At 41.5% G+C, this 23,152-nt stretch overlaps 1 protein-coding gene across 5 annotated transcripts in view; it reads right to left on the reverse strand.

Annotated features, from left to right (window-relative positions):
- Window positions 1–830: 830 nt before the first annotated feature.
- SUCO (SUN domain containing ossification factor) overlaps window positions 831–23,152 on the reverse strand; it is a 256,708-nt gene continuing 234,386 nt past the window's right edge. For 3 of the 5 annotated variants that reach the window (XM_030208502.1, XM_030208501.1, XM_030208497.1), the window contains 4 exons: window positions 22,634–22,788; window positions 7,643–7,734; window positions 5,167–5,222; window positions 831–3,509 (listed from right to left, as the gene is read on the reverse strand). In XM_030208502.1, coding sequence (XP_030064362.1) covers window positions 3,057–3,509; window positions 5,167–5,222; window positions 7,643–7,734; window positions 22,634–22,788 — 756 coding nt within the window. In that variant the 3' untranslated portion in view covers window positions 831–3,056. Of the gene's footprint in view, window positions 3,510–5,163; window positions 5,223–7,642; window positions 7,735–22,633; window positions 22,789–23,152 lie in introns of all 5 variants that reach the window. The other 2 variants (XM_030208500.1, XM_030208499.1) reach the window with 1 other exon arrangement.

Genomic DNA, 23,152 nt, shown 5'->3' on the forward strand with positions numbered 1-23,152 from the left:
CTACTCATGCCATGATGTGCTGTAGTAAAACGCTATTTTCCAGAGAAAAGTTGATATTACCCACAACGAGGAAAGTGGTGTCACGTCAAAAGTATTTGCAAGTGGGTTTCAGCACAAGAGTAGCAATGTTGGAAAGTAATGAATCGCTTGCATTGTAGCTGTTCAGTCACATGGCTGAACTAGAGCCATTTTTATTTAATATTAAGGATGCAAAAATTCTCATTACCTTACTGAAAGTACCTAACGTAAAGTAGGATCTCATGAAGTCTAGAAAATCTTAGAATGACATCAACTTTATTATTTCATATTGTGCAGCACACTTGGACCTGGGTATTGTTATATGTGCCCCCTCCTCATAACATCTCATCAGGGTGAAGCATTCTGCTTCCAAATATACTCAAGTTATATGATTATCTATTATAGCTACATGTGCATGACAGTGGCCAAACATCTACAAAAATATGAAATTGTCAAAATAAATTATGTTCTTTTGTCAAGATATATTTCATTTTATTGGTAGTCCAACTGAGGCACATACATATAAACACAGGGTATACCCAGTACACCATGTGTAGGTTTTCCAGTATTTATGCAAAATCTTCCCATAGTTACAGGGCACACTGCATGTGGTCTGTTGTACTAACAAACATTTTTTTTTTAAAAAGGATGCTGTCAGAACTCCAGGAGTCTTTCAGATGAAGGGGGAGCCCTGTGACAAAAGAACCACATTTTAAAAGGTAGATTCTCAGCTTTCTGTAGGGTATTGTAAACTACCAGGCATTTTCTTCCTTTGCTTCTCAACATAGTTGTCTATCGTAATGAAACTGCACTTTTTTTTGCTCTCCTTACTAGCAGTCAACACAACTTGTTGAATAAAAACATGTGAGGGATTTAGAAAGCTTTTCTCATAATCATGGCCCCCTACTGCATCCATACTTTGCAGTTACTTCAGTTTATAAATCTGGAATGTCCCTTGTGGCATGTGAAACACCTGGCATTGATGGGCTCACATCCAGTTCTAAACTTGGTTAAATTGCTGAACTCTGACATCAGATTACCCACTTAGGGTTGGCTAGTGATCATACTAGCATTGTGGAAGCTCTGATGCTGGCCAGGCACCAGAAAGGCATGTAGAGTTTTACCCCAGAAGAGTCTGTATTTAGGTTTTTTAATAAGTAATGTGTGGTGGTCTCCATTATCAATCCATCAAGTTCCAGAACGCTGGAAATCAGGTTGACCACATTTCTCTAAACACCCATCACCAACCTCCTTAATTATTTTACTAAGGGAGAACACACTTCATTTCCTATAGCAATTCCCTCTAAAACAGGTACAGATATGTCAGTAGCTGGCCAAGGTTTTCTACACAATGCTCTGCTAACATTCTGGAAGGATTATATCTAGAGTGTCAGAAGTTCCAGTAACAAGCCCATTCAATCTTTGGCATTTGCAAGACATTCCAACTGTGCTGCCAGTAATTACAATGGTTCCAGTAATGTGACTGTCTCATCTTTTGGGAATTGGATGGAGATCACCTTTTCATGCAAAAGGCGTACAAATGACTATCAGAGGAAAAGGTACTCTTGCAATAAAGACTTTCAGTTCTAATAAAATAAAATAAGGCAAAAACTGGTTAATGACTAACTATTGTACTTTTACAATGGCCTTTGAAGATTATCTAATTCAAACTTCCTTTAATATTCTACAGGGAATACTTCAAAGCTTGGTGGAACCTGCATAAATAATGCAACAGACCTGATATCAAACTTGTAGTGACTTAAACTTTGGGCAACAGCTGTCTATTACCCTCAGAAGCTGTAGTTATATATTCTCTGCTTTCAAAACACTAAACAATCTCAAACATGTTTACATTGTTGTATGCAAATTAACAAACAGACACAACAGCAGATCTGTTGTGACATTCAATGCAATGGAAATAGCCAAGACCACACATAGAATAGCAGCCTATAACTGCAGGTGCCCCCACATTTTAACTGAACATGGATTTTTATGCAGGAGCTACTCTTAAGGCAGTACAAACGTCACTGCCACATGTCAAGAAGTAAATTGGCTAGAATTTAAGTACCAAAAAACTATGAGAGGAGGTACTGACAAATCAGAGCAACTAGGAGTGTCAAATTATATTAGTGATCAACTGTGTTGAATTTCTTGATCTGAGGTGTGACAACACAGTTTTAGGTGATCATTATTAGACAAACCGAACAGAACAGCTTTGTCAGTCATTCACGCTACATTTTTTATAGGTTAGTATCAAACATTCTAATTATGGTTAACTCTAACTACAAAGAGATAGTTGTTGACCTGGGGGCTCTCAAGTCACTTGTGAAAATAGTGTCCTGAAACATTATATCAAAGAGCTAGAGAACCGAAAACCCTTGGACAAAGACTTGTTTCTACCCATATGACAGCAGTTCCACTTTTGTATAACATTTACACTTTGCTATCAGACCTTTTAACAAAGGCTTGCAAAACCAGACTCTTACCCACAAGTCTACATATTGCTGTCTTTCCAGGAAATGACCCATAACTTAATCCACTCATAGAACAAGTACCCCACCTTGCACAGTGTTCTATTTGCAAAAAAAAAAAAAAAGGCTATACAAATTACAAAAAAGGAAACCAAAACCCTAAAAGAGAATGATCAAATAACAGAAGTTTCAAACACTCACATTCTCATTCCTCTTCCAGTGGCATTATAAATAGACAAAAGGCACATAAATACGGGAAGGTGCAGGTAGTAGGAACAAAGTTAAATGAAGAGGATTCAGCTTTTGTCTCTATTCCACCCAACAAACAGGGCTTCAAAATTTTCTTTCTCCCAGTAATTAAACTGTGAAAAAATTACTATAAAGAATCCCCTCCCACAATGGTCCATCCAGTAGATCTGCTTTTTAAGTTGTAACCTCAGAAAGATGAAGCTGGACATAATCCTTCAAATATCTCTTGGGAGAGATCATAAAAAGCATTTCTCACTTTGCATACCATAAAATTGTTTTCAAACAAGTAATCTCCAGAATGAAAAATTGAGCTACATGTCAGATACGGCCAGTAACAGCTGTGACCCCAAATGAACCCACAGTGATCTCCTTGTTGCCTTTAATGATGTCATGCAGGCTGGGCATGGATCCAGACCTGGTCTGTATCAATGTTTTAATGAGCTTGTCTTGTTCTTGGAGTTTGGAGCGCCTGCGCTTGATCGCCCTTTTTTCAGTTTTGTTTTTCTGGGGCTGTCCGTTGCACAGGGTGGTGCATGCTGAAATGCCACAGAAGTAGGACTCCTCTGACTGTGAAGATGTCTCTGAGCTCCCTGAGCTCCCATCAGATGGAGGCCCTTTATATGATGAGTGATAAACCTCCCCAATATTTGAGAAGTCCCTCTGATTTGTGAAGGGTTTCTTGGTTTTTATGTCACCATTCGCCACAGGATGGAACGACTCAACTGGCTTTATGTTCTCTATTTTTTCACTTTTATACTTGCATCGTTTTTTCTGCATCAGGAAAATAAATGAAAGGTATTAGTGCAGTGATAATAGAAAATTCATAAAAGTGATTAGATGGTATGTGCTATCTAACTGGATGAGGAAATACTTTCAAGTGTGTGTGTTAAACTTGAGGTCCCTGACTTGTCCCATGTGTACAATATTAAGTCCATAAGATTTCTAGGTCCTGCAATGCAAACAAACATCCAGATGAACTATGTTCTCTGAACCCATTAAAAGGACATTTGATTAACCCACTTCAATGAAATCATATTGCAACTTAGTGTGTAAGAGACATAAGCCTTCCTCTTTTCCCTCCTAACTTTGTTTTTTCCTTTGACTTGTAAGAATGTTTAAACATTTTTTTTTAATTTAAGTGGTTCCATTTTTAGATCGTCATTTTGCATGACTAGCCTGAGTCTACAACGCAATTTGTATGTATGGTTTTTCTAATGTTGTGTACTTTTGCATTGCTTGCTATGCTCTGAAGGGAGACAGGGGTGGCATTCAACCAGTTAAACCTCTGGTACTTGCTGACTGCAGAAATTAAAATGATTTTACCACTAACCAAATCTTCTACAAATTCATAAGCACCTATCTTTTTACTTGAATATGTTACAATCAAGGGGTATTATTGTAGGGAAAATACCAGCTGATCATTCCAGAGTTCTGACATTGCCCATCGTAAGATATCCACATGGCAACTTGAACAGAATCAAGCTTAAACTTTACAAATGATATGTGGGCTAAGTATCCTTAATTCAATAGGCAATGGGAGGACCATCTTTCAACCCTCAAACAGCTATCAGACTAAAATCAGTCACTGGTAAGTGAGGAGTGGGGGAGCACTCATTTAAAAATTTGGCACATTTAAAGGGAAACTCCAGACCCTATAATTTACCATGGAAGTTCACAAAGAAGCATTTTTTTTAGTATCTGAAGGTTTCATCTTTTAATTCCACACCATGGTCCTGATTATCTTGCTCTCAATCACAAACTATTTCTAATCCAACAAACAAGGTGGATTAAATCAAGCATCAGTTGGTGTTCCATGAGCCACACACAACTTATTTTAGGTATTAACTGCAGTTCTTGAGCACTGCTGCAGCTTAGCACCAGTCCTCCATCAATACCTCTCTTCCCTCTGCAATGAACGCCGGCCTATTTGGGAGTGCTTTAACTGCCTCTCTCTTCTGAGCAGCCAACAATGGGGCAGATTACCATGCATGTGAGCTGCACACTGCCACCACCCGTAAGTCTTGAGTAATCTTTTACTACTCCCATCTCCTGTTGTTGCCACACCAAAGAGGTCAGGAGGAATGCTGTGCAGACTGCAGAGCATAGACAGAGAAGATGTTGGGGCAACGGGATAGTGAGACTGAGCACAGTGGTGGGGGATTTTCAGGAAAAAATGGTGGGGAGTAAGGGGATGAGAATGTTGAAACAGCTGGCTCTCTACATACATCCCCCGCCTTTTCCTCTCCCCAAGTCTCTTAAGTACTGTGCCTTCTGGATTTTTGGCTTTTAGAGCATGAAACGTTGCTACCCCTGGGCTACAAAGGTCTTTACCATCAAAATATATTTATAAATCATTTTGATATAACCTATGTAAATTGAAAGACTGGGATATAATCTAACAAAAGGATTATATTAAAAAAAAAACTACCTTCTTTTCTGGGGAAAATTTCACTGGTTCCACAATGTACAGGTCATCTGGATCCACTAAAGGATAAAAAATAATGAAAGTTAAATTCTGGTTTTTCCCCAATGGGATTAAATAAATGATTTACATAAACTGTAGGAAACATTTTAACATGACCCTGAGCCCTCTGGAGACATGGAAATTCCTAATATACCTAAATGTAACTCATCTTAAGATACTACTTAAAAAGGTACAAGCTAAATCCAAAACAGTACAGACCAGACCAGCACAAAGTAGAATATATCAGCGGTTAGAGCGGCAGTCTAAGAACCAAGGAAACCAGGGTTCAAATCTTGCTTTTCTCACTGACACTTTGTGACCTTGGGCAAGTCCCTTCACCCTCCATTGATGCAGATATGACTAGACAAAGGCGATAGAAGGTGAAGTGACATTCCTAGGGTCACAAAGGGGAGCTATAAGGATGAAAAAGCACAGGAAAATGCCACACTTGATGAAGCACTTTTCAGTATCTTCCAAAAAGCTCAGAAAAAAAAAATCAGCACCCAATACACATGACAAACTTGTTCATCTACAGAAAACATACTACTATAAATCTCATATGGCAGGATGGAATTCAGACATAAGCTATGAGGTATACACACCAGTTACAAATATTTCAACTTTAGTATTCTTGACAAAAAGTGTCACATAATATTCTTTGGTCGCTCAGTTCTATTTATTTCCTTTGATAAAAAAGGAACCCTCCTTAATCTGAACTCACAATGTGCAAAACCTCTGTTTAAGTTAGACAAATATCTGTTTTATGATGGTGATCTGCTGCTCCCTGCTGAAGGTCCTTAGAATATGCTGCCTGCACATTGGCTTCTTGTGAGTTAGTGCCTTCCACTCTGAATCCCTGCTCTGAATTACTGCTTTCCATTCTGACTTTCTGCTCTGTAGGTACTAGGTACTTTCTTCGGAGGTTCATACAAGCTATAAAAAGGGGGACAAAAAAAGGAAAATATCTAGCTTCTCTAGTTTCAAGACAGTTTCTGGAACTTTATTATACCTAGTTCGTCTAAACTGGATCAAGTTGTTTCAACAAGTTCTACCAAATGCTTACTGCTATCAGGTTACCCACTGTACCAACTTTGAGGCTAGACTTATTGACCAATTGCTGTTCTCTGAAAACAGCATTATAACCGAGTTACCCAGATGGGTCATTTGATCTGCTGTGTGTACCTCTAAAAAGATTCTCCTATGCTATATAACCAAGTCATTCACATGTGTGCAGGGTAGGGAAAGAGATGAGGGCTGTGGACCCTAAGGAAACAAATCTTCAGTTTCTTTTAAAATGGTTCAGGGAAGAAATAGGCAACTCCCAAAAAAGGATGGATGGGCGATTATGTGACTTTACATTATTTCCAGACAATAGCAATTACAGTTAAATAAATTAACTTACTTTTAAAAATAAGAAAATAAGTACATACAATAAAGCTTGCAAAGGAATAGAACAAAGCATCAGCTGAACAGAAAATTTTGTTTTAGTTTATAATATTTTTAAAACTTTTGTTTCGCTCGGGGGGGGGGGGGGGGGGGGGAGGGGTGAAAGACAACCTAGAAAAACTGGGAAACCACCACAGCAAAACAGTTATCAGAGCAGCTATCTAGGTTTTTCCTTTGCACATACACAACTATATCCAAAGTCTACCCATACATAAATTTCAAAAATACTTCACTCATGTCAAAATCCTTATGTTTCGCCTTGATGTGTCCTGAAAACCTGGAGTGGCTAGGGCACCAAAGATTTTTTGAGGGATAGACACAGAGACAGGGCAATATCCTAAGCCTTTGTTTCCTTAGAAAGTAAGCTAACAAACTGGAGAACCTCAAATCTGGAAAGGTGATTCCTTGGTCAAATTTGAAGAGAACAGGTACCAGATCAAACATACAGCTCATCTTTGACCTTGATGGTATCCTGGAAGCAACTGCCTGGCCAACACCATTGTGTCCCCAGGATTCACCAATCTGGTCACATGCAGAAACAGGTCAAGGAAAGAACTTCTACTTTAGTTTCCACCAGGTTTAACATACTTAACATGAACGTCACAAATGTAACCTAACTTTGTATTATTTTCCCAGAGAAGCAGACAGTGCTTTTTACTTCACTATACAACAGTGAACTAGTGATAGGGAGGACTGCATTTTTGCCAAATGGAAACCTGTCCCCGTATCCCTTAACTACCGTTAACAGTACAGCTGGTTGGGAGGGGGAATAAAAAAGAAAATCCCCAGGTACCTGCAGGCTTCGGCGCATCTTGCATCATACTCAATAACAGTTTGATGCACCAGGCTTTACAGAAAACGACTGCCCCATCATGTGAAATCATCAGCCCATCAGATGAAATATTTGTAATTTTTGTTTTTTTTTATTGGTTGACATAAAAAAAAAAGTTATCAAAAAGTGTCGTTACTAAAAAGCTAACACGGTTGCACCTACCTTCTTTTTTTGATAACTGAAAGGAAGTAGATCGCACAAGGGGCAGGGAAGTTCTTCGTTTCAGATTCATATCATCATAGGAGGAGAAACACCTAGAAATGAGGAAACGCAATTTCAAGTTTAAAGTCACATGACAGTTGATATTCTCCCTGTTCCCTCTTGCAGGCCTCCTTGAAAATTGCCAAGATCAAAAAGACTACTCTTATCATAAATGTAGCTATGTGCTATAAACAAATAGTCAAGGGGTGAGCTCCACGTGTGTGTGGTTGAGTGGAAATTACCAAACACATATGGAAAAGCTCTAGACTTTTCCAAGTTCCACATGTCACCATAAACAATGACACAAACAAGAAAAGCAACACTGGGCCTTCAAGAAAGAGATAATAGCTGTCCTTTATTGTGAAAAAGACCCGACACGGGCCGTGTTTCGGCGCACAAGCACCTGCCTCAGGGGTCAGAGTAAATCTTCACAGTATGTGTACAATGGTTTTCAAACAGTCTAAAGTAAGAGTACCAGCAACTGTTAGATACGTCTGGCTTGATTTAATGAAGGTCTAGCAGTTGCTGGCACTCTTACTTTAGACTGTTTGAAAACCATTGTCCACATACTGTGAAGATTTACTCTGACCCCTGAGGCAGGCACTTGTGCGCTGAAACACGGCCCGTGTCGGGTCTTTTTCACAATAAAGGACAGCTATTATCTCTTTCTTGAAGGCCCAGTGTTGCTTTTCTTGTTTGTGTTATATGCTTGTATGCTGTACTACCCTCTCTTTTGTGATTGTACTACCATAAACAATGACAACATCCACTTGTGTGGATCTTAATTGTCTTCACAAAATGGTATTATGGATGGGAGAGAAATAGGGGGAAGCAAAGGGAGAAAGGCAAAGTAACAAGAAAGTAAACTAGAAGTAAAGTGAAAGTACAAGAGAAAGAACTAAGAAAAGGGAAAAAGTAGGAACAGAAAAAAAAAAAAAAGATGTAAAGAAACAAAGATTCAAACAGAGAGGAAGACTAAAAACATTTGCATAACCAATTTTATAGCAAGCAAAGTCACTACGATATTTATAAGAAGCCTACTGATGTTAATAAAGTGTTAGATTGCCTACTGATTTATTTATTAGGATTTATTTACCGCCTTTTTGAAGGAATTCACTCAAGGCAGATGTTAATAAAATGTTAGATTATTGTAATTGCCATAGTCAAATGCTGAAAATAAGTCTTACATATAGCCAGTTTCTTAGATTGATAAGATTGTGCTCCAATCCTGCAACATATGAAAAAAGGTCTAGGAAAATGAGAAACAGGTTCAGAGAATAAGGAAATCCTAGTAAGTGCATGCATCGATACCTGCTATCAGTGAGCAGCCAATATAGACAGCAGAGTTGCTTAAGAACAAAGAAGAGAAAGTTGACAGAATTGTATGTCCATTGCCATGAACATAAATGTCTTAACAATTTAGTTAATATCTTGAAAAGGCACTGACCACTTTCAGATAAAGGCTTGATGACTGCTTATAAAAGGGAAAGAAATCAGAGATATGCTTGTGCCATCTGCACTCCATAAGTACATAAGTATTGCCATACTGGGAAAGACCAAAGGTCCATCAAGCCCAGTATCCTGTTTCCAACAATGGCCAATCCAGGTCACAAATACCTGACAAGATCCCCCCCAAAAAGTACAAAACATTCTATACTGCTTATCCCAGAAATAGTGGATTTTCCCCAAGTCCATTTAATAACAACCAAGAAGATGTTCCACTCAATGTGGAAATTAAAAAGAGTAAGACCTTTTTTTCCCAAGGACCGTCTTCCGCAACCTGATACAATCAATGGTACTCAGCCATCTAGACTATTGCAATGCACTCTATGCTGGCTGCAAAGAGCAAATAATCAAGAAACTTCAGACAGCCCAGAACACTGCAGCTAGACTCATATTCAGAAAAACAAAATATGAAAGTGCTAAACCCTTACGAGAAAAACTACACTGACTACCACTTAAAGAACGCATCACGTTCAAAATATGTACCCTAGTTCACAAAATCATTCACGAAGACGCTCCAGCCTACATGTCAGACCTGATAGAGTTACCACCCAGGAATGCTAAAATTCATCCCGCACATTCCTTAATCTTCACTTCCCCAACTGCAAAGGTCTAAAATACAAACTAATGCATGCGTCAACCTTTTCCTACTTGAGCACACAATTCTGGAATACGCTGCCGCGCAACTTAAAAACGATCTATGAACTAACCAACTTCCGCAAACTACTGAAGACCCAACTCTTTGGCAAGGCATACCATAAAGATCAACAAATGTGAACCCTTACACATATATCCAGAACTGCCTCACGATATTTGCTTGTTATTCTACCATCCTGCTTTATCATTAGTGGAGGAGTGGCCTAGTGGTTAGGGTGGTGGACTTTGGTCCTGGGGAACTGAGGAACTGAGTTCGATTCCCGGCACAGGCAGCTCCTTGTGACTCTGGGCAAGTCACTTAACCCTCCATTGCCTGCCGCATTGCGCCTGCCATGAGTGGGAAAACGTGCGGGGTACAAATGTAACAAAAAAAAACCAAAAAAAAAAAAAAATTATGTTACCCAAGATCCTTATGCAATACTAAATGTATAATTTCTTACATATTTCCACTATTCATGATGTAATGTAAGCCACATTGAGCCTGCAAAGAGGTGGGAAAATGTGGGATACAAATGCAATAAATAAATGGTCTATGGACTTTTTCTTTAGGAAGCCGTCCAAACCTTTTTTAAACTCCGCTAAGCTAAACGCCTTTACCACATTCTCTGGCAACGAATGCCACAGTTTAATTACATATGATAATGTAAAGAAGAAGGGAAAATTAGGTTCTTACCATGATAATTTTCTTTCCTTTAGTCATAGCAGATGAAGCCATTACGTATGGGTTGTGTCCAACCAGCAGGGGGAGATAGAGAGCACTCAATTTTTCACAGTGCCTCATGGCCAGCTAGCTCCACTGCCTCTTCAGTATTTGAAGCTTCCAAAGCAGTATGGCAAACCGCAATGGGAATAACATGAACTTTCCTCACAGCGAACGACGGCCCCTTAACAAGGGCATAAACTCCAAAAAAGGAGGGAATGAACTCATCCTCCTGGAGGGAATAAACTCGTCCTCCTGGAGGGAATAAACTCGTCCTCCACTTTGTATAAACGGAGGGAATACTTGCATCCTCCCAAAACATGAACTGGAGGGAATGAACTCATCCTCCTATAACTGTAACAAGAATCCTGAAGACTGTTTTCCGACTCCCCAAGGAAGGAATATAACTTCAGGAAACAAAAACAGCACCTAAAATCAGAATCACTGCAATACAGACAATCATACAGGGAGGGCTCATGGCTTCATCTGCTATGAATAAAGGAAAGAAAATTATCATGGTAAGAACCTAATTTTCCCTTCCTTGTCATCAAGCAGATGAAGCCATTACGTATGGGATGTAACAAAGCAATCCCTAAATAGGGTGGGAACAAGCCACATCACGCGCTAGCACCTGTGCTCCAAAACGTGCATCCCTCCTGGCAGCCACATCCAGCCTGTAATGTCGGGCGAAAGAGAGCTTAGAAGCCCATGTTGCAGCACTGCAAATCTCATGAAGAGATAGTGCTCCTGTTTCCGCCCAGGAAGAGGAAATCGCTCTTGTGGAATGTGCCTTAAAGGCTTCAGGCGGAACCCGGCCAGACAGCAGATATGCTGAAAAGATAGCTTCTATGAGCCAACGGGCAATAGTGGCTTTAGACGCTGAAGATCCTCTGCGAGGACCTGCAAACAGCACAAAAAGATGATCAGAGGTCCTGAAAGAATTTGTAATCCGCAGATACTGCAACAGAGTCCTGCGCACATCCAAAAGGTGCAACTGCCCAAATGAATCTGGAAACTCCTCCTCAACAAAGGAGGGAAGAAAAACAGGCTGGTTTAGGTGAAACGCTGAAACCACCTTAGGCATGAAGGAAGGCACGGTCCGAACCGTGACCCCTGACTCTGAGAATTGCAGAAAAGGGTCTCTACAGGACAGCGCCTGGAGCTCTGACACCTGTCTCGCCGAGGTAATGGCCACTAGGAAGACGGCCTTCAGTGTCAAATCTTTCTCTGAAGCACGCCGAAGCGGTTCAAAGGGAGCCCCCTGAAGGGCCTTCAATACTAACCCCAGGTTCCAAGCTGGACAAGGTGCACGCACGGGAGGACGGAGCCGAAGCACCCCTCTAAGAAACCGTGCCACATCTGGATGAGCAACTAAGGACACGCCTTCAACCTTGCCATGCAGGGAGGCCAATGCTGCCACTTGCACCCGCAGGGAATTATAGGCCAAGCCTTTGTGTACACCATCCTGCAAAAAGTCCAGAATCGGCAAGACAGGAGCCCGCAACAGAGAAAGCGCTCTTGAAACACACCAGACTTCAAACTGGCGCCAAATCCTGGCATAAGCCACGGAAGTGGAGCGCTTACGGGCCTGCAGGAGAGTGGAAATTACCTTGAGTAGCCTTTATCTCTCAATTGCGCCCTCTCAATCGTCATGCCATAAGACCAAAGCGGCAGGCGTCCTCCATGGCCACCGGACCCTGTGACAACAGGTGCGGAACCAGAGGTAACGGAAAGGGAGCCTCCAACAGCATCTGTCGGAGGTCCGCATACCAAGGCCTCCTGGGCCAATCCGGGGCGATGAGCACCACTTCTCCTGGATGCAGCCGAATCCGCAGGAGCACTCGCCCTATCAAGGGCCACGGAGGGAAGACATACAGCAAGCCCAGGGGCCAGGGTTGAGCCAAGGCATCCAACCCGGCAGAGCGAGGATCCCTCCGTCTGCTAAAGAAGCACGGGACTTTGGCATTGGAACTGGTCGCCATAAGATCCATCACTGGCTTGCCCCATTTGGCACATATCTGCAGGAATACATCGTCTGCTAGTTCCCACTCCGCTGGATCGATCTGATGCCTGCTTAGATAGTCGGCTTGCATGTTGCTCTGACCTGCAATGTGAGCTGCTGACAGGGACTTTAGATGCAGCTCAGCCCAGTGGCAAATTTGTTCGGCCTGCGCGGCTAGAGCTCTGCACTGAGTGCCGCCTTGTCGATTTATGTAGGCCACTGCTGTCGTGTTGTCCGACATCACTCAGACAGCCAATCCTTCCAGGGTCACTTGAAAGGCCAGAAGAGCCAGAAACACCGCTTTCAACTCCAGGCGGTTGATAGACCACTCCGACTCGTCGGGCGTCCACAGACCCTGGGCATGCTTCCCCTGGCAATGTGTGCCCCAGCCCTTCAGGCTGGCATCTGTCACCACTAGGCACCAATCGGGGAGCGCCAGCAGCATTCCCCGCCGCAACATGCTGTCCGAGAGCCACCACTCCATACTGAGGCGGGCCACAGGGAGCCAAGAAAGTCTGCACTGATAATCCTGAGATACTGGAGACCATCGTTGAAGTAGAGAATACTGTAGAGGTCTCAGGTGTGCTCTCACCCATGGCACCACTTCCAAGGTGGCCGTCATCGATCCCAACAGCTGGACAATGTCCCAAGCTCGCGGGCGGGGCATCCTCAGGAGCAGACGGACCTTTTGCGTTTATCATGAGGATAAGAAACATGCAAAGCCAACTACAAAAGGCCAGGATCCACCGGGGGGGGGGGGGGGGGGGGGGGCAGGCAGAGGGTACAAAGAACCCTGTGGAAGAGCTCTTAAGCATGTACGCCCTATGCAGCATTAAAACAAAATCAGGGAAGAAACCCACTCCCTGACCCTGCCCAGGGCTATCAGCTCTATTATTAGCCTCACTCAGAGGACCCCCCCCCCCCCAGATTCAGGGCTCTCCGTCGCAACGGAGGCCGCGCCATGTGGAAAATCCAAAATGGCGTCCGCTGCCAGCTCACAGCGCAAAAGATCGCTGCTCACCATGCTCGGGCCGGCTCTACCATCTGTACAGCACGAATTACAGAGCCCCACTGCTGATTTGCGCTTGCCACATTTAGAACAGCGCTTTACAGTCTCCGCAGCCATCGCCGAAAACAGCGGTAAAATTCAAAAATGGTGGTTCGCGCCAAAAATGTCCCGATCGCGGGCCCACCCCGGAGGAGTCAGAAAACACTCTTACCTCACTAGACCGAGTATCACAGCTCCGGTCCTGCAGAAGAATCTCAAGAAAAAAACCTTTTTTTTTTTTTTTTTAACGCTGTGAGGAAAGCAGAGGCAAAAAGAGGTAAATAAAAACACTCCGGAGGCTCGGCGGCTCAGATAAGTGGGAAAGGCAGGGAAAGGCGAACCAATGTGCCTGCATCCACTGAGTGGGAAAGGACAGGGAAAAGCAAGCTAATATGTCCACACCCACAGGGGCATGGGTAAGGCAGGGAAAGGGCTGACCTATTTGCCTTCAAAGTGAAGCTGCTATAGCCTCTAACACCCCGGCTAACAACTGGCAAGCCAGGAGCCACCCCCAGGCAGATTTTTGATGGAGCTCGAAGAAGCTGCAGCCACCCTGCTTGGGGAGATAGAGAATACTGAAGAGGCAGTGGAGCTAGCTGGCCATGAGGAACTGTGAAAAATTGAGTGCTCTCTATCTCCCCCTGCTGGTTGATGTACACAACCCATACGTAATGGCTACATCTGCTTGATGACAAGGAAACCGCCTTTTGGTGATTTTGATGTGGTTCTTGCACAGTTAACAAGGAAATTAAAAAATCACCCATCCAACCACTGGTAAAGAATTTAAACTTGGGCAGAATGGAGTGGTTTATGCTGCAATATGTCCTTACAATGTGATCTATACTGGCAAAACGAAAAGGAGATTCAAAATGAGGATTACTGAACCTGAGGATTACTGAACCTAACAGTGTCATCAAAAGACAGATTAAGGAGAAACCGCTTGTGGAGCACAGCACACCATCCAAGCTGGACACATGTTTGAGGACTACAGATTCTTTGCTCTGGCTGCCCCACAAACATCATGGAAAAGGATAGATGTGGATAAATGTCTACTAAAGACAGAATAAAAATTGATCAAGGTCGAGACAGTGACCCCTTGTGATCTGAGTATGGAAATGAACCTGACAGTATCCCCTTATTTTATTTTTACAGTTATTTATTATGTTTATTTATTAGCTATTTGATCATGTAGAAATCTAATTTTTATATTTGAGGTATTTATACTTTTGCCATCATATTTGAACAGTAGTTTGATATACATGATATGCCTATATTACTATCTCTGGAGGTGAAATAAGCATGTTTTTATCTACATTTATAGGCAGCAACAAATAGCAAAGGTGGTCCAGAGAAGGGGAAGACACTCGATTTGCCACATGCAATTTTATTTGTGCAAAGATCAGACTTGGTCAAATTTCCACACTATCATATTAAAGTAAAAATCATCACCAATACCTTACCAGCAAACTCTTCGATATAGAAGAGAACAAGTGGCATGTGAAAATATATATACTCTTATCTTTTGCTAAATTGTTAGAATTCATTATTTAGTGTACTATTTTATCTCTAGCTTTATATATTTACAGGTTGCTGCAGGGCATGACTTCATTAAATTTTGTTTTACGCATGCTGCAACTGCCCATATTTTATTTTTCCACACCCTGCAGTCACCCATATTTTTAGTGGAAGTTGCTCATTTGAGTTTACTGGGAAGCAAGCTTTTATAATTGGTTGAACCTAATTTTGTGTTCTCAAGCTATATATATATATATATGTTTTTATAGCTTAGTATGGGACTTTTGTCTTTCTAAGCCATGCAGGAGATTGAGTTTTATTTTATCTTTGTTTTTATGACCACCTACACTTGTTTTGTCAAGAGTGAACCAAGAATTTTGTTTCTAGTACTTCTAAATCTTGTTTTGCAATTTTTTAAAATTTGGTCTCTTAATTAATATGCTTTTTCAAGCAGTTTTCTTCAACACTCTGTTTTTAGCATCTGTTCCAAAATATCAATATTATGCTTTGAAAATTGCTTCTTGCAACCATACAACTGAGAGTTGTTATAAGATGCTGACAGTATGTTATTCTTTGTAAATATGACCATTTTAATGGGATTTTTTAATTTCATTTTTTATTTATATTTGATCATATTTATACTGTATTTCAGTTTGAATACACTTATATTATCATTGCTAGTATGATTTATAAGTAATTTTTAATGCTCACTATAGGGAGTATATTTTCACATGCCACTTTTTCTCTTCTACATCTAAGCATTTGCTGGTAAGGTACTGGTGACAATTTTTACTTTAATAATATGTTTATGTTGTACTAGTTATTGTTTTATGATTCTTACATATGTTTTTAGACCCCTTATGAAGGTATTGTGTTGAAACTTGGCCGAGTTGTGTCTTTGCATGAATAAAATTGCATATGGCAAATCAACGGGTGCCTTCTTCTCTGGACTACCTCTATGTTTGTTGCTGTCTGTTGATACTGCAGTGTTTTCTCCCATCTTGTTGCTTTTACCTATATTTATATCATTTTATAAGAGTTTTTGTTGCTTCACATGTTTTTATGCTTATCTGAGCTGGTTCTAATGATCCCCCAACGTTTTAGCGTCCAATGTAATCACCGATGCATGAAGACATCACTGGAACGCTTAAGCTCTGCAGTATTTTTAGCATTTGAGCGTTTTATGGTTTTGATTGATGAGGTATTTTGGGGGGAAAAAAATCAGCAGTTTTACAGCATTGTGAGAACTGGGAGAGTGTCCGAAAGTTGATTTTTCATTAACCATAGTCCCTTAAAGTGAGGCATTATGCCATTTTAAATTTATAAATACTTTTAGTGTTTTCAAGAGAGGTTTGGTGGCTAAGTTATACTGTGACCTATGACCCCCAAGCTATCAAGTATCACCACAGGTGAGGCAGATTCACCACAAACTGCTGCTGTATAGCGTAAAGTTATGTTTATTATGCTTTCACCTGATTTAAAGTTGTTTAAAGTGATTAGCCAGAGTTCCCTAGTGCGGTATCATGCCCTTTCACATTTAGGGAAATTGTTAGTAGCTTTTTAAATAGGCTTGTAAGTTAATTAAGCTGTGCTGTGATTTAAAACTCCAATATAAGTAGCTCTAAGTATTGGTACAGATAGGGTAGAGTCATCAGGCATCACTGCTGCACACAGTAAAGATACCCTGATTGATTTTACCCCAGTCATGGTTTAGAAAGAACTAATGCATACAAATTTGCCTATTCTTGAAGGGGGATTATTTTAAGTGCTTCTAATAAACCTTTAACAATGATTTTTATGTTTTGCTCTTAGCTATTCACCATTAGGTGATACTTTTGGATTACACCTCTTGGGTATGCGAGTTTTTATTTCACCTCCTTTTACTTGAAGGCATGGTTTTAGTAGTTACTATTATTTTTTATTGGTCAGTTCTATGATTTCTATACTGCCTGTCTTTCACATGTGTGTATTGGGCTAAGTCTGTGGTTTATGATTTGATTACTTATTTGTATTATGAGTTTTTATGATTTATACTAACACATTTTCCTATGTATTAACATTTATAGTACCTGACGTAGCCCTTGAAATGGGTGAAACATGGCCGTCTCAGACTTAACTATTTATGTATTTACTAGCTGTAAAGCCCGTTAAAACGGGCGAGTATTGGTATGGGGGTTTTCCAAGACCCCCTCCCCCCAGCTCGTTGCTGCAAGGCCCCCTGCCCTCCCTCCTTCCCTGCCAGCTCCAAGGCCCCCCCTCCGTCCCTCCCCTCCCAGCTCCAAGGCCCCCTGACCCCCCTCCCAGTTCCAAGGCCCCATTCCCTCCCAGATCCAAGGCCCCATTCCCTCCCAGCTCCAAGGGCCCCCCTCCATCTCTCCCCCCCAGCCAGCTCAAAGGCCCCCTTCTGTCCCCTCCCTCCCAGCTCCAAGGCCCCCCTCCTTCTGACCTCCCATGTCCAGCATCCTCCCTCCTTCCCTGCCAGCTGCAAGGCCCTCTGTCCCCCTCCCTCCCAGCTCCAAGGGCCCTCTGTCCCTCCCCCTCCCAGCTCCAAGGCCCCCCCTCCTGATACCTCCCATGTCCAGCATTTCTCCTCCCCCCCCCCAGGGTCGCCGCCGCCGCCACCCCTCCACCCGGGCCAGGCCCTCTGTTCGCCACTGAACTTACTGCACCGAAACCACAGCAGGCAGATCAGATGAGCTCCCGTCGGCCTTCCTTTTCTGCCTGTGTCCCGCCCTCGTGTGACGGGACGTCGGCAAGGGCAGGACACAGGCAGGGAAGGAAGGCCGACGGGAGCTCAGCTGATCTGCCTGCTGCGTTTTCGGCGCTGTAAGTTCAATAGCGAAGAGAGGGCCCGGGCCGGGTGGAGGGGGATGGCGGCGGCGACCTGGGGGGGGGGGGGTGAGCGGTAACGACCTCGGCAGTTCCCTCCCTCCTCTTCGCGCAGTTTCCCTCTCTGTCCCGCCCCCATCATCACATATTGACGCAGGGGCGGGACAGAGAGGGAAGTCTCTACTGCGCATTTGCGGGTGAGTACGGTCATTCGCAATTTATATGTTTGATGCTTATGTGGCAAATAAATTTGGACCTTTTATCATCATCAATCTGCTGTTTTCCTGCCTTTCTTGGATCTTGTAGATCACCTGCCTGTCTTTTTTTTTTTTTTTTTAAAGCAAACAATGTGATCATGACTTTTTGGAAAAAGAATTTTTGCCAATTCTTCATTTTGTATTTCTGGTGACAATTCTCCTCCCCCACAAAATGTAATACTTGTCATGAAAAATTTAGACAGCCATTTTAACAAGATTGAAAGCTGCAAGAGTCACTTCTCGGTCATTCTCACATATTTTCTTCACCCCCACTCCACCCTGTCATTCCAAGAACAACTATTTTCCAGCATCATGTGATTTTGGGCCACGAACTGCCTAGACTCTTGTGAGACTGACGGACCAGCATGAAAGAACAGATACACACGGTCTAACTTCACTAAGAGCCGTGCCAGAAGGCATCAACTGTTTCAAAAGGCTGTACTTCAGGAACTGAGGTGAAGATTAAGGTGGGAAAGGACTGGCTGGCTGGAAATATGGAGAACCTGATTGTGCGCACAGGGAACATGAAGTAAGGTTAGGAGAGCTACCGTGTATGTGTGTGAAGAGTGAGGTTATGACTACCTCAGGAGCGAATGGTGGGAATGAGTATTTTTCTGCTTTGTAGATTTTAATTAAGTAATCTGTGGAGGCAGAGAAAATCTGAGCTGTCAGCAGCACCAACTCCTTGAAACCGATATCTGTGCAATAACCCTAGAGAGTACCCTGTTTTCATAAGTATTGACAGCTCGAAAGGGTGGTACTGCCTGCACATCATAGCTCCTCTTGTGCTCAGCGGACTGAGAAATTAAAATGCCAACAAGAAAAATCCTTATATTTGAAAACACCTATGCACTAACTGGATAAATTTTGTACAGCAAACTTGTTGGCTGCAGAAAATATATGCAGTCAGAGATTAGCTGAATAGCACTGATATACATATGTATGTTCACCTCCACTTTATAGAAAGAGTATGTGGTTTAAGTATTAACATACACACATTTAAATGTAACAGTTTTTCTCCCATATGATATTTATTGATTTTATGTGTGTTTGATGGAAGAAAACGTTGTCTTCCATACCCCTGCAGCAGGCATGTGTCGAAACATGTCAAGTTTTATGCATTAATTTTAATAAAATAGAATAAGGACAAAAGTACAAATGTATTTCACTTGTCTCATTTCTTTGGACTGTTCCCCAGGTCCAACAAAATCTAAATGCCTTCTTTTCATGTATTAAGATTTTGGAACTTCTCTGGATTCCTATGTATGGAACGCAAAGTATTTCTAAGAATGCTATCCTGAAAGCTTGGATTTCAATTTCTTATCCTGTGTATGGTGGAGAGCCTAGTGGTTAGTGCAAAGGATTTTGATCCTGGGGAACTGGGTTCAATTCCCACTGCAGCTCCTTGTGACTCTAGGCACTGATTGTTACATTTGTACCCCGCGCTTTCCCACTCACGGCAGGCTCAATGCGGCTTACATGGGGCAATGGAGGGTTAAGTGACTTGCCCAGAGTCACAAGGAGCTGCCTGTGCCGGGAATCAAACTCAGTTCCTCAGTTCCCCAGGACCAAAGTCCACCAACCTAACCACTAGGCCACTCCTCCACTCAAGTCACTTAATCCTCCATTGCCCCAGGTACAAATAAGTACCTGTATACTTTGTAAACCACTTTGAATGTAGATGCAAAAACTACAGAAAGGTGGTATATCAATTCTGGGGTAAAATCAATTCTCTATACTACTACTTATTTCTATAGCGCTACTAGACGTACGCAGCGCTGTACACTTGAACATGAAGTCAAGTCCCTGCTCGACAGAGCTTACAATCTAATTAGGCCAGACAAACAGGACAAACAAGAGATAAGGGAATATTAAGGTGAGGATGATAAAATAAGGGTTCTGAACAACTGAATAAGGGTTAGGAGTTAAAAGCAGCATCAAAAAGGTGGGCTTTTAGCTTAGATTTGAAGACGGCCAGAGATGGAGCTTGTCGTACCGGCTCAGGAAGTCTATTCCAGGCATATGGTTCAGCAAGATAAAAGGAACGGTGGAGAAGGGTGCAGATAACAGAGATTTACCCACTGAACGGAGTTCCCGGGGAGGAATGTAGGGAGAGATGAGAGTGGAGAGGTACTGAGGAGCTGCAGAGTGAATGCACTTATAGGTCAATAAGAGGAGTTTGAATTGTATGTGGAAACGGATAGGAAGTAGTAGAGAATCCACAAACGTGGAGAACTCAATGAAATCCCACGGATAGTCATAATATAACAAAACAGTGGGTAAAAAACCAGGAGTTCCAGAGTAAAGATGAACCAAACTTTATTCATCAGTATACTGACTCGACACAACATTGTGTTTCGGCCAAAGGGCCTACCATCAGGAGTCTACAAATAAAAACAATATATAAACAAAATATAAAAGAATATAACACTAAAAACAAATGATAATACTTATATAATCTGAAAACTATGCAAATATCAAATGAGAAAATGAAGAACAAAACAGCTAGAACATTCATGTCATGAAACATGAACATCTTGAAAGTAAATAAAGCTTAAAACATATATATAACAAATATAAAATTTAAAATTTAAATGCTATGCAAATGTGATGTGATTTTAAAGTGAAAAGCTAATATAAAGAACAAAACAGCAAGAGCATTCATATAACATGAAGCATAATAATAGTAAATAAAACCTAAAACATTGATATGAATAAATACTTCCATTTTTTTAAAAATGAACATACACAAAATGAAACAATCCAGAGAAAGAGTAGGACAAGCCTAAATACTTGAGAACGATAATGATGATCCAGAATTAGCAATGTTGTAAAATACAGTCTGTATTGTAGTGGTCTGTGAAAATAGTAAAAAGCACACCACAGTAACTAAACAGAAAGGGAAAACCACTGTAACGTGAGGCACTGCCTGAATACATAAGGAAGTGCTGGCTATGGCTGTTAAAACTAGAGCCAAAATGTGACCATTAAAAACCAGAATTGTTTGTTCATTTTTAAAAAAATGGATTTATTCATATCAATGCTTTAGGTTTTATTTACTATTATATATGTTTTTATTTGTAGACTCTTGATGTAGGCCCTTTGGCCAAAACACAACGTTGTGTCGAGTCAATATACTGATTAATAAAGTTTGGTTCATCTTTACTCTGGAACTCCTGGTTTTTTACCCACTGTTTTGTTATATTGAAACGGATAGGAAGCCAGTGAAGTGACTTGATGAGAGGGCTAATATGAGCATAACGACCCCAGCAGAATTTTGAACAGATTGAAGAGGAGAGAGATGGCTTAGTGGGAGACCTGTGAGAAGCAAGTTGCAATAGTCTAAGTGAGAGGTGATAAGAGCGTGGATGAGGGTTCTGGTAGTGTGCTCAGAAAGAAAAGGGCAAATTTTTTTGCTGATATTATAGAAAAAGAAACGCAATCTGTTGAATATGTGCAGAGAAGGAGGGGGAGGAGTCGAAGATGGCACCAAACATGAACCACAATAGCCAACAATTCCCCAGAACTCTCCTATATAAATGAAGTCTGCTATCTTCACACGAGGCAGGCAAGTTACCAAGTAATTTTCATGCCCAGTGGCCATTCAGCTATCTATACTCAAATGACTGAGCTGCCCAACTACAAAAGAAGTCCGAATGCTTCCTTCCGGTGCATGTATCCCTGGAAAAAAAGCCTTAGTGTGAGAGGATACTGCATCACCTGGAAGGCAGGTCCTGGCTACAGATCACTTCCTGCCACAGCAAAATGGATGCTCTTTTCCAGGTGACCTTTTTCCTCCAAAGTAGTACTGGTGGAGCTGCTAGACTAGAGGTGGGAGCAAAAACGTAGTGAGAAATGGATCATGGACTCCAGAAACATTTCTGGAGTCCGTGATCCATTTCCCACTACTTTTTTGCTTTCACTACACTTTGTGACATTTTAGAGTTCTCCACCCAGGTGGATTTCTTCTGGACTAGAGGTGGGGCCATTGTCTCTAAAATAAAGGATGGATCCTTGTTAGTTAGCACTATAACATAATGGCAGATTAAAGACCTGCACAGTACATCCAGTCTGCCCAATAGCCACATGCATTATCAATTTATGCCTGAACCAACAATTCATAGTATTAATATTTTACTCGCTAAGTTCCACAGATGTCTTCCACTCCCCCACCGAGATATACAGCACCTGCACTCAAAGCAAACAATATGAACATGGTATAATATATGCGTACTCAAATTTGATCCATCCTTGCCATTTTCAGGGATCAGACCATAAAAGTCTCATAAATAGCCTTGAAACAGCATGGTACCAGAGCAAATTAACAGATATTTCTCAGAAAATAACACAAATAATTTCATTGCATGGAAGAATGTGTTTAAAACAATAGATTCAAAGAATTTTTAAATCAAGGTATGAAAATATTTAGAATCCACATTACCTTTTTGGGCTGGGGTAGTGATTGTTTTGGGGAATTTTTAAAAGGTTTTCTTTATTGGACCAAGTAATATTTCGGCAGTGTTGTACACAAACTATCAACCCCAAAATAATGCAGAGAACCAAAGAAATGACAAGAAAGCTCTGTCGATCAGACACCTGGAAAACAAAAAGTATAATTTTCTTTAAACATAATGAAGTGAATAAAGTGATGAGACAAAAATCAAGGAGGCATACACTTACAGCTTATGATCAACTCTGAAGACTATTTCATAGATGAAGACAACTCTGGTTTTTACCTTAATTCCAATGTCAGTACAGCAAAATTGCTTAACTATAATGGGGATTCTTTGTAGACAGCAGGGGAATGCAGCCACACTTGTAGGTGAAATCTCATGACTGAGCCTGCATGCCGGTACTCTCCCCTAGCTTATTAACCTTGAAGGCTTGACTGAGCATGTGCAGGTATTCAAACGCGTAAAGCAGCTCCCTCCAAATGTTCAGTTTTTGTCCAATAGCTACA

The sequence above is a fragment of the Microcaecilia unicolor genome, chromosome 6, assembly GCF_901765095.1.
Source record: "Microcaecilia unicolor chromosome 6, aMicUni1.1, whole genome shotgun sequence".
In the NCBI taxonomy this organism is placed as follows: domain Eukaryota; kingdom Metazoa; phylum Chordata; class Amphibia; order Gymnophiona; family Siphonopidae; genus Microcaecilia; species Microcaecilia unicolor.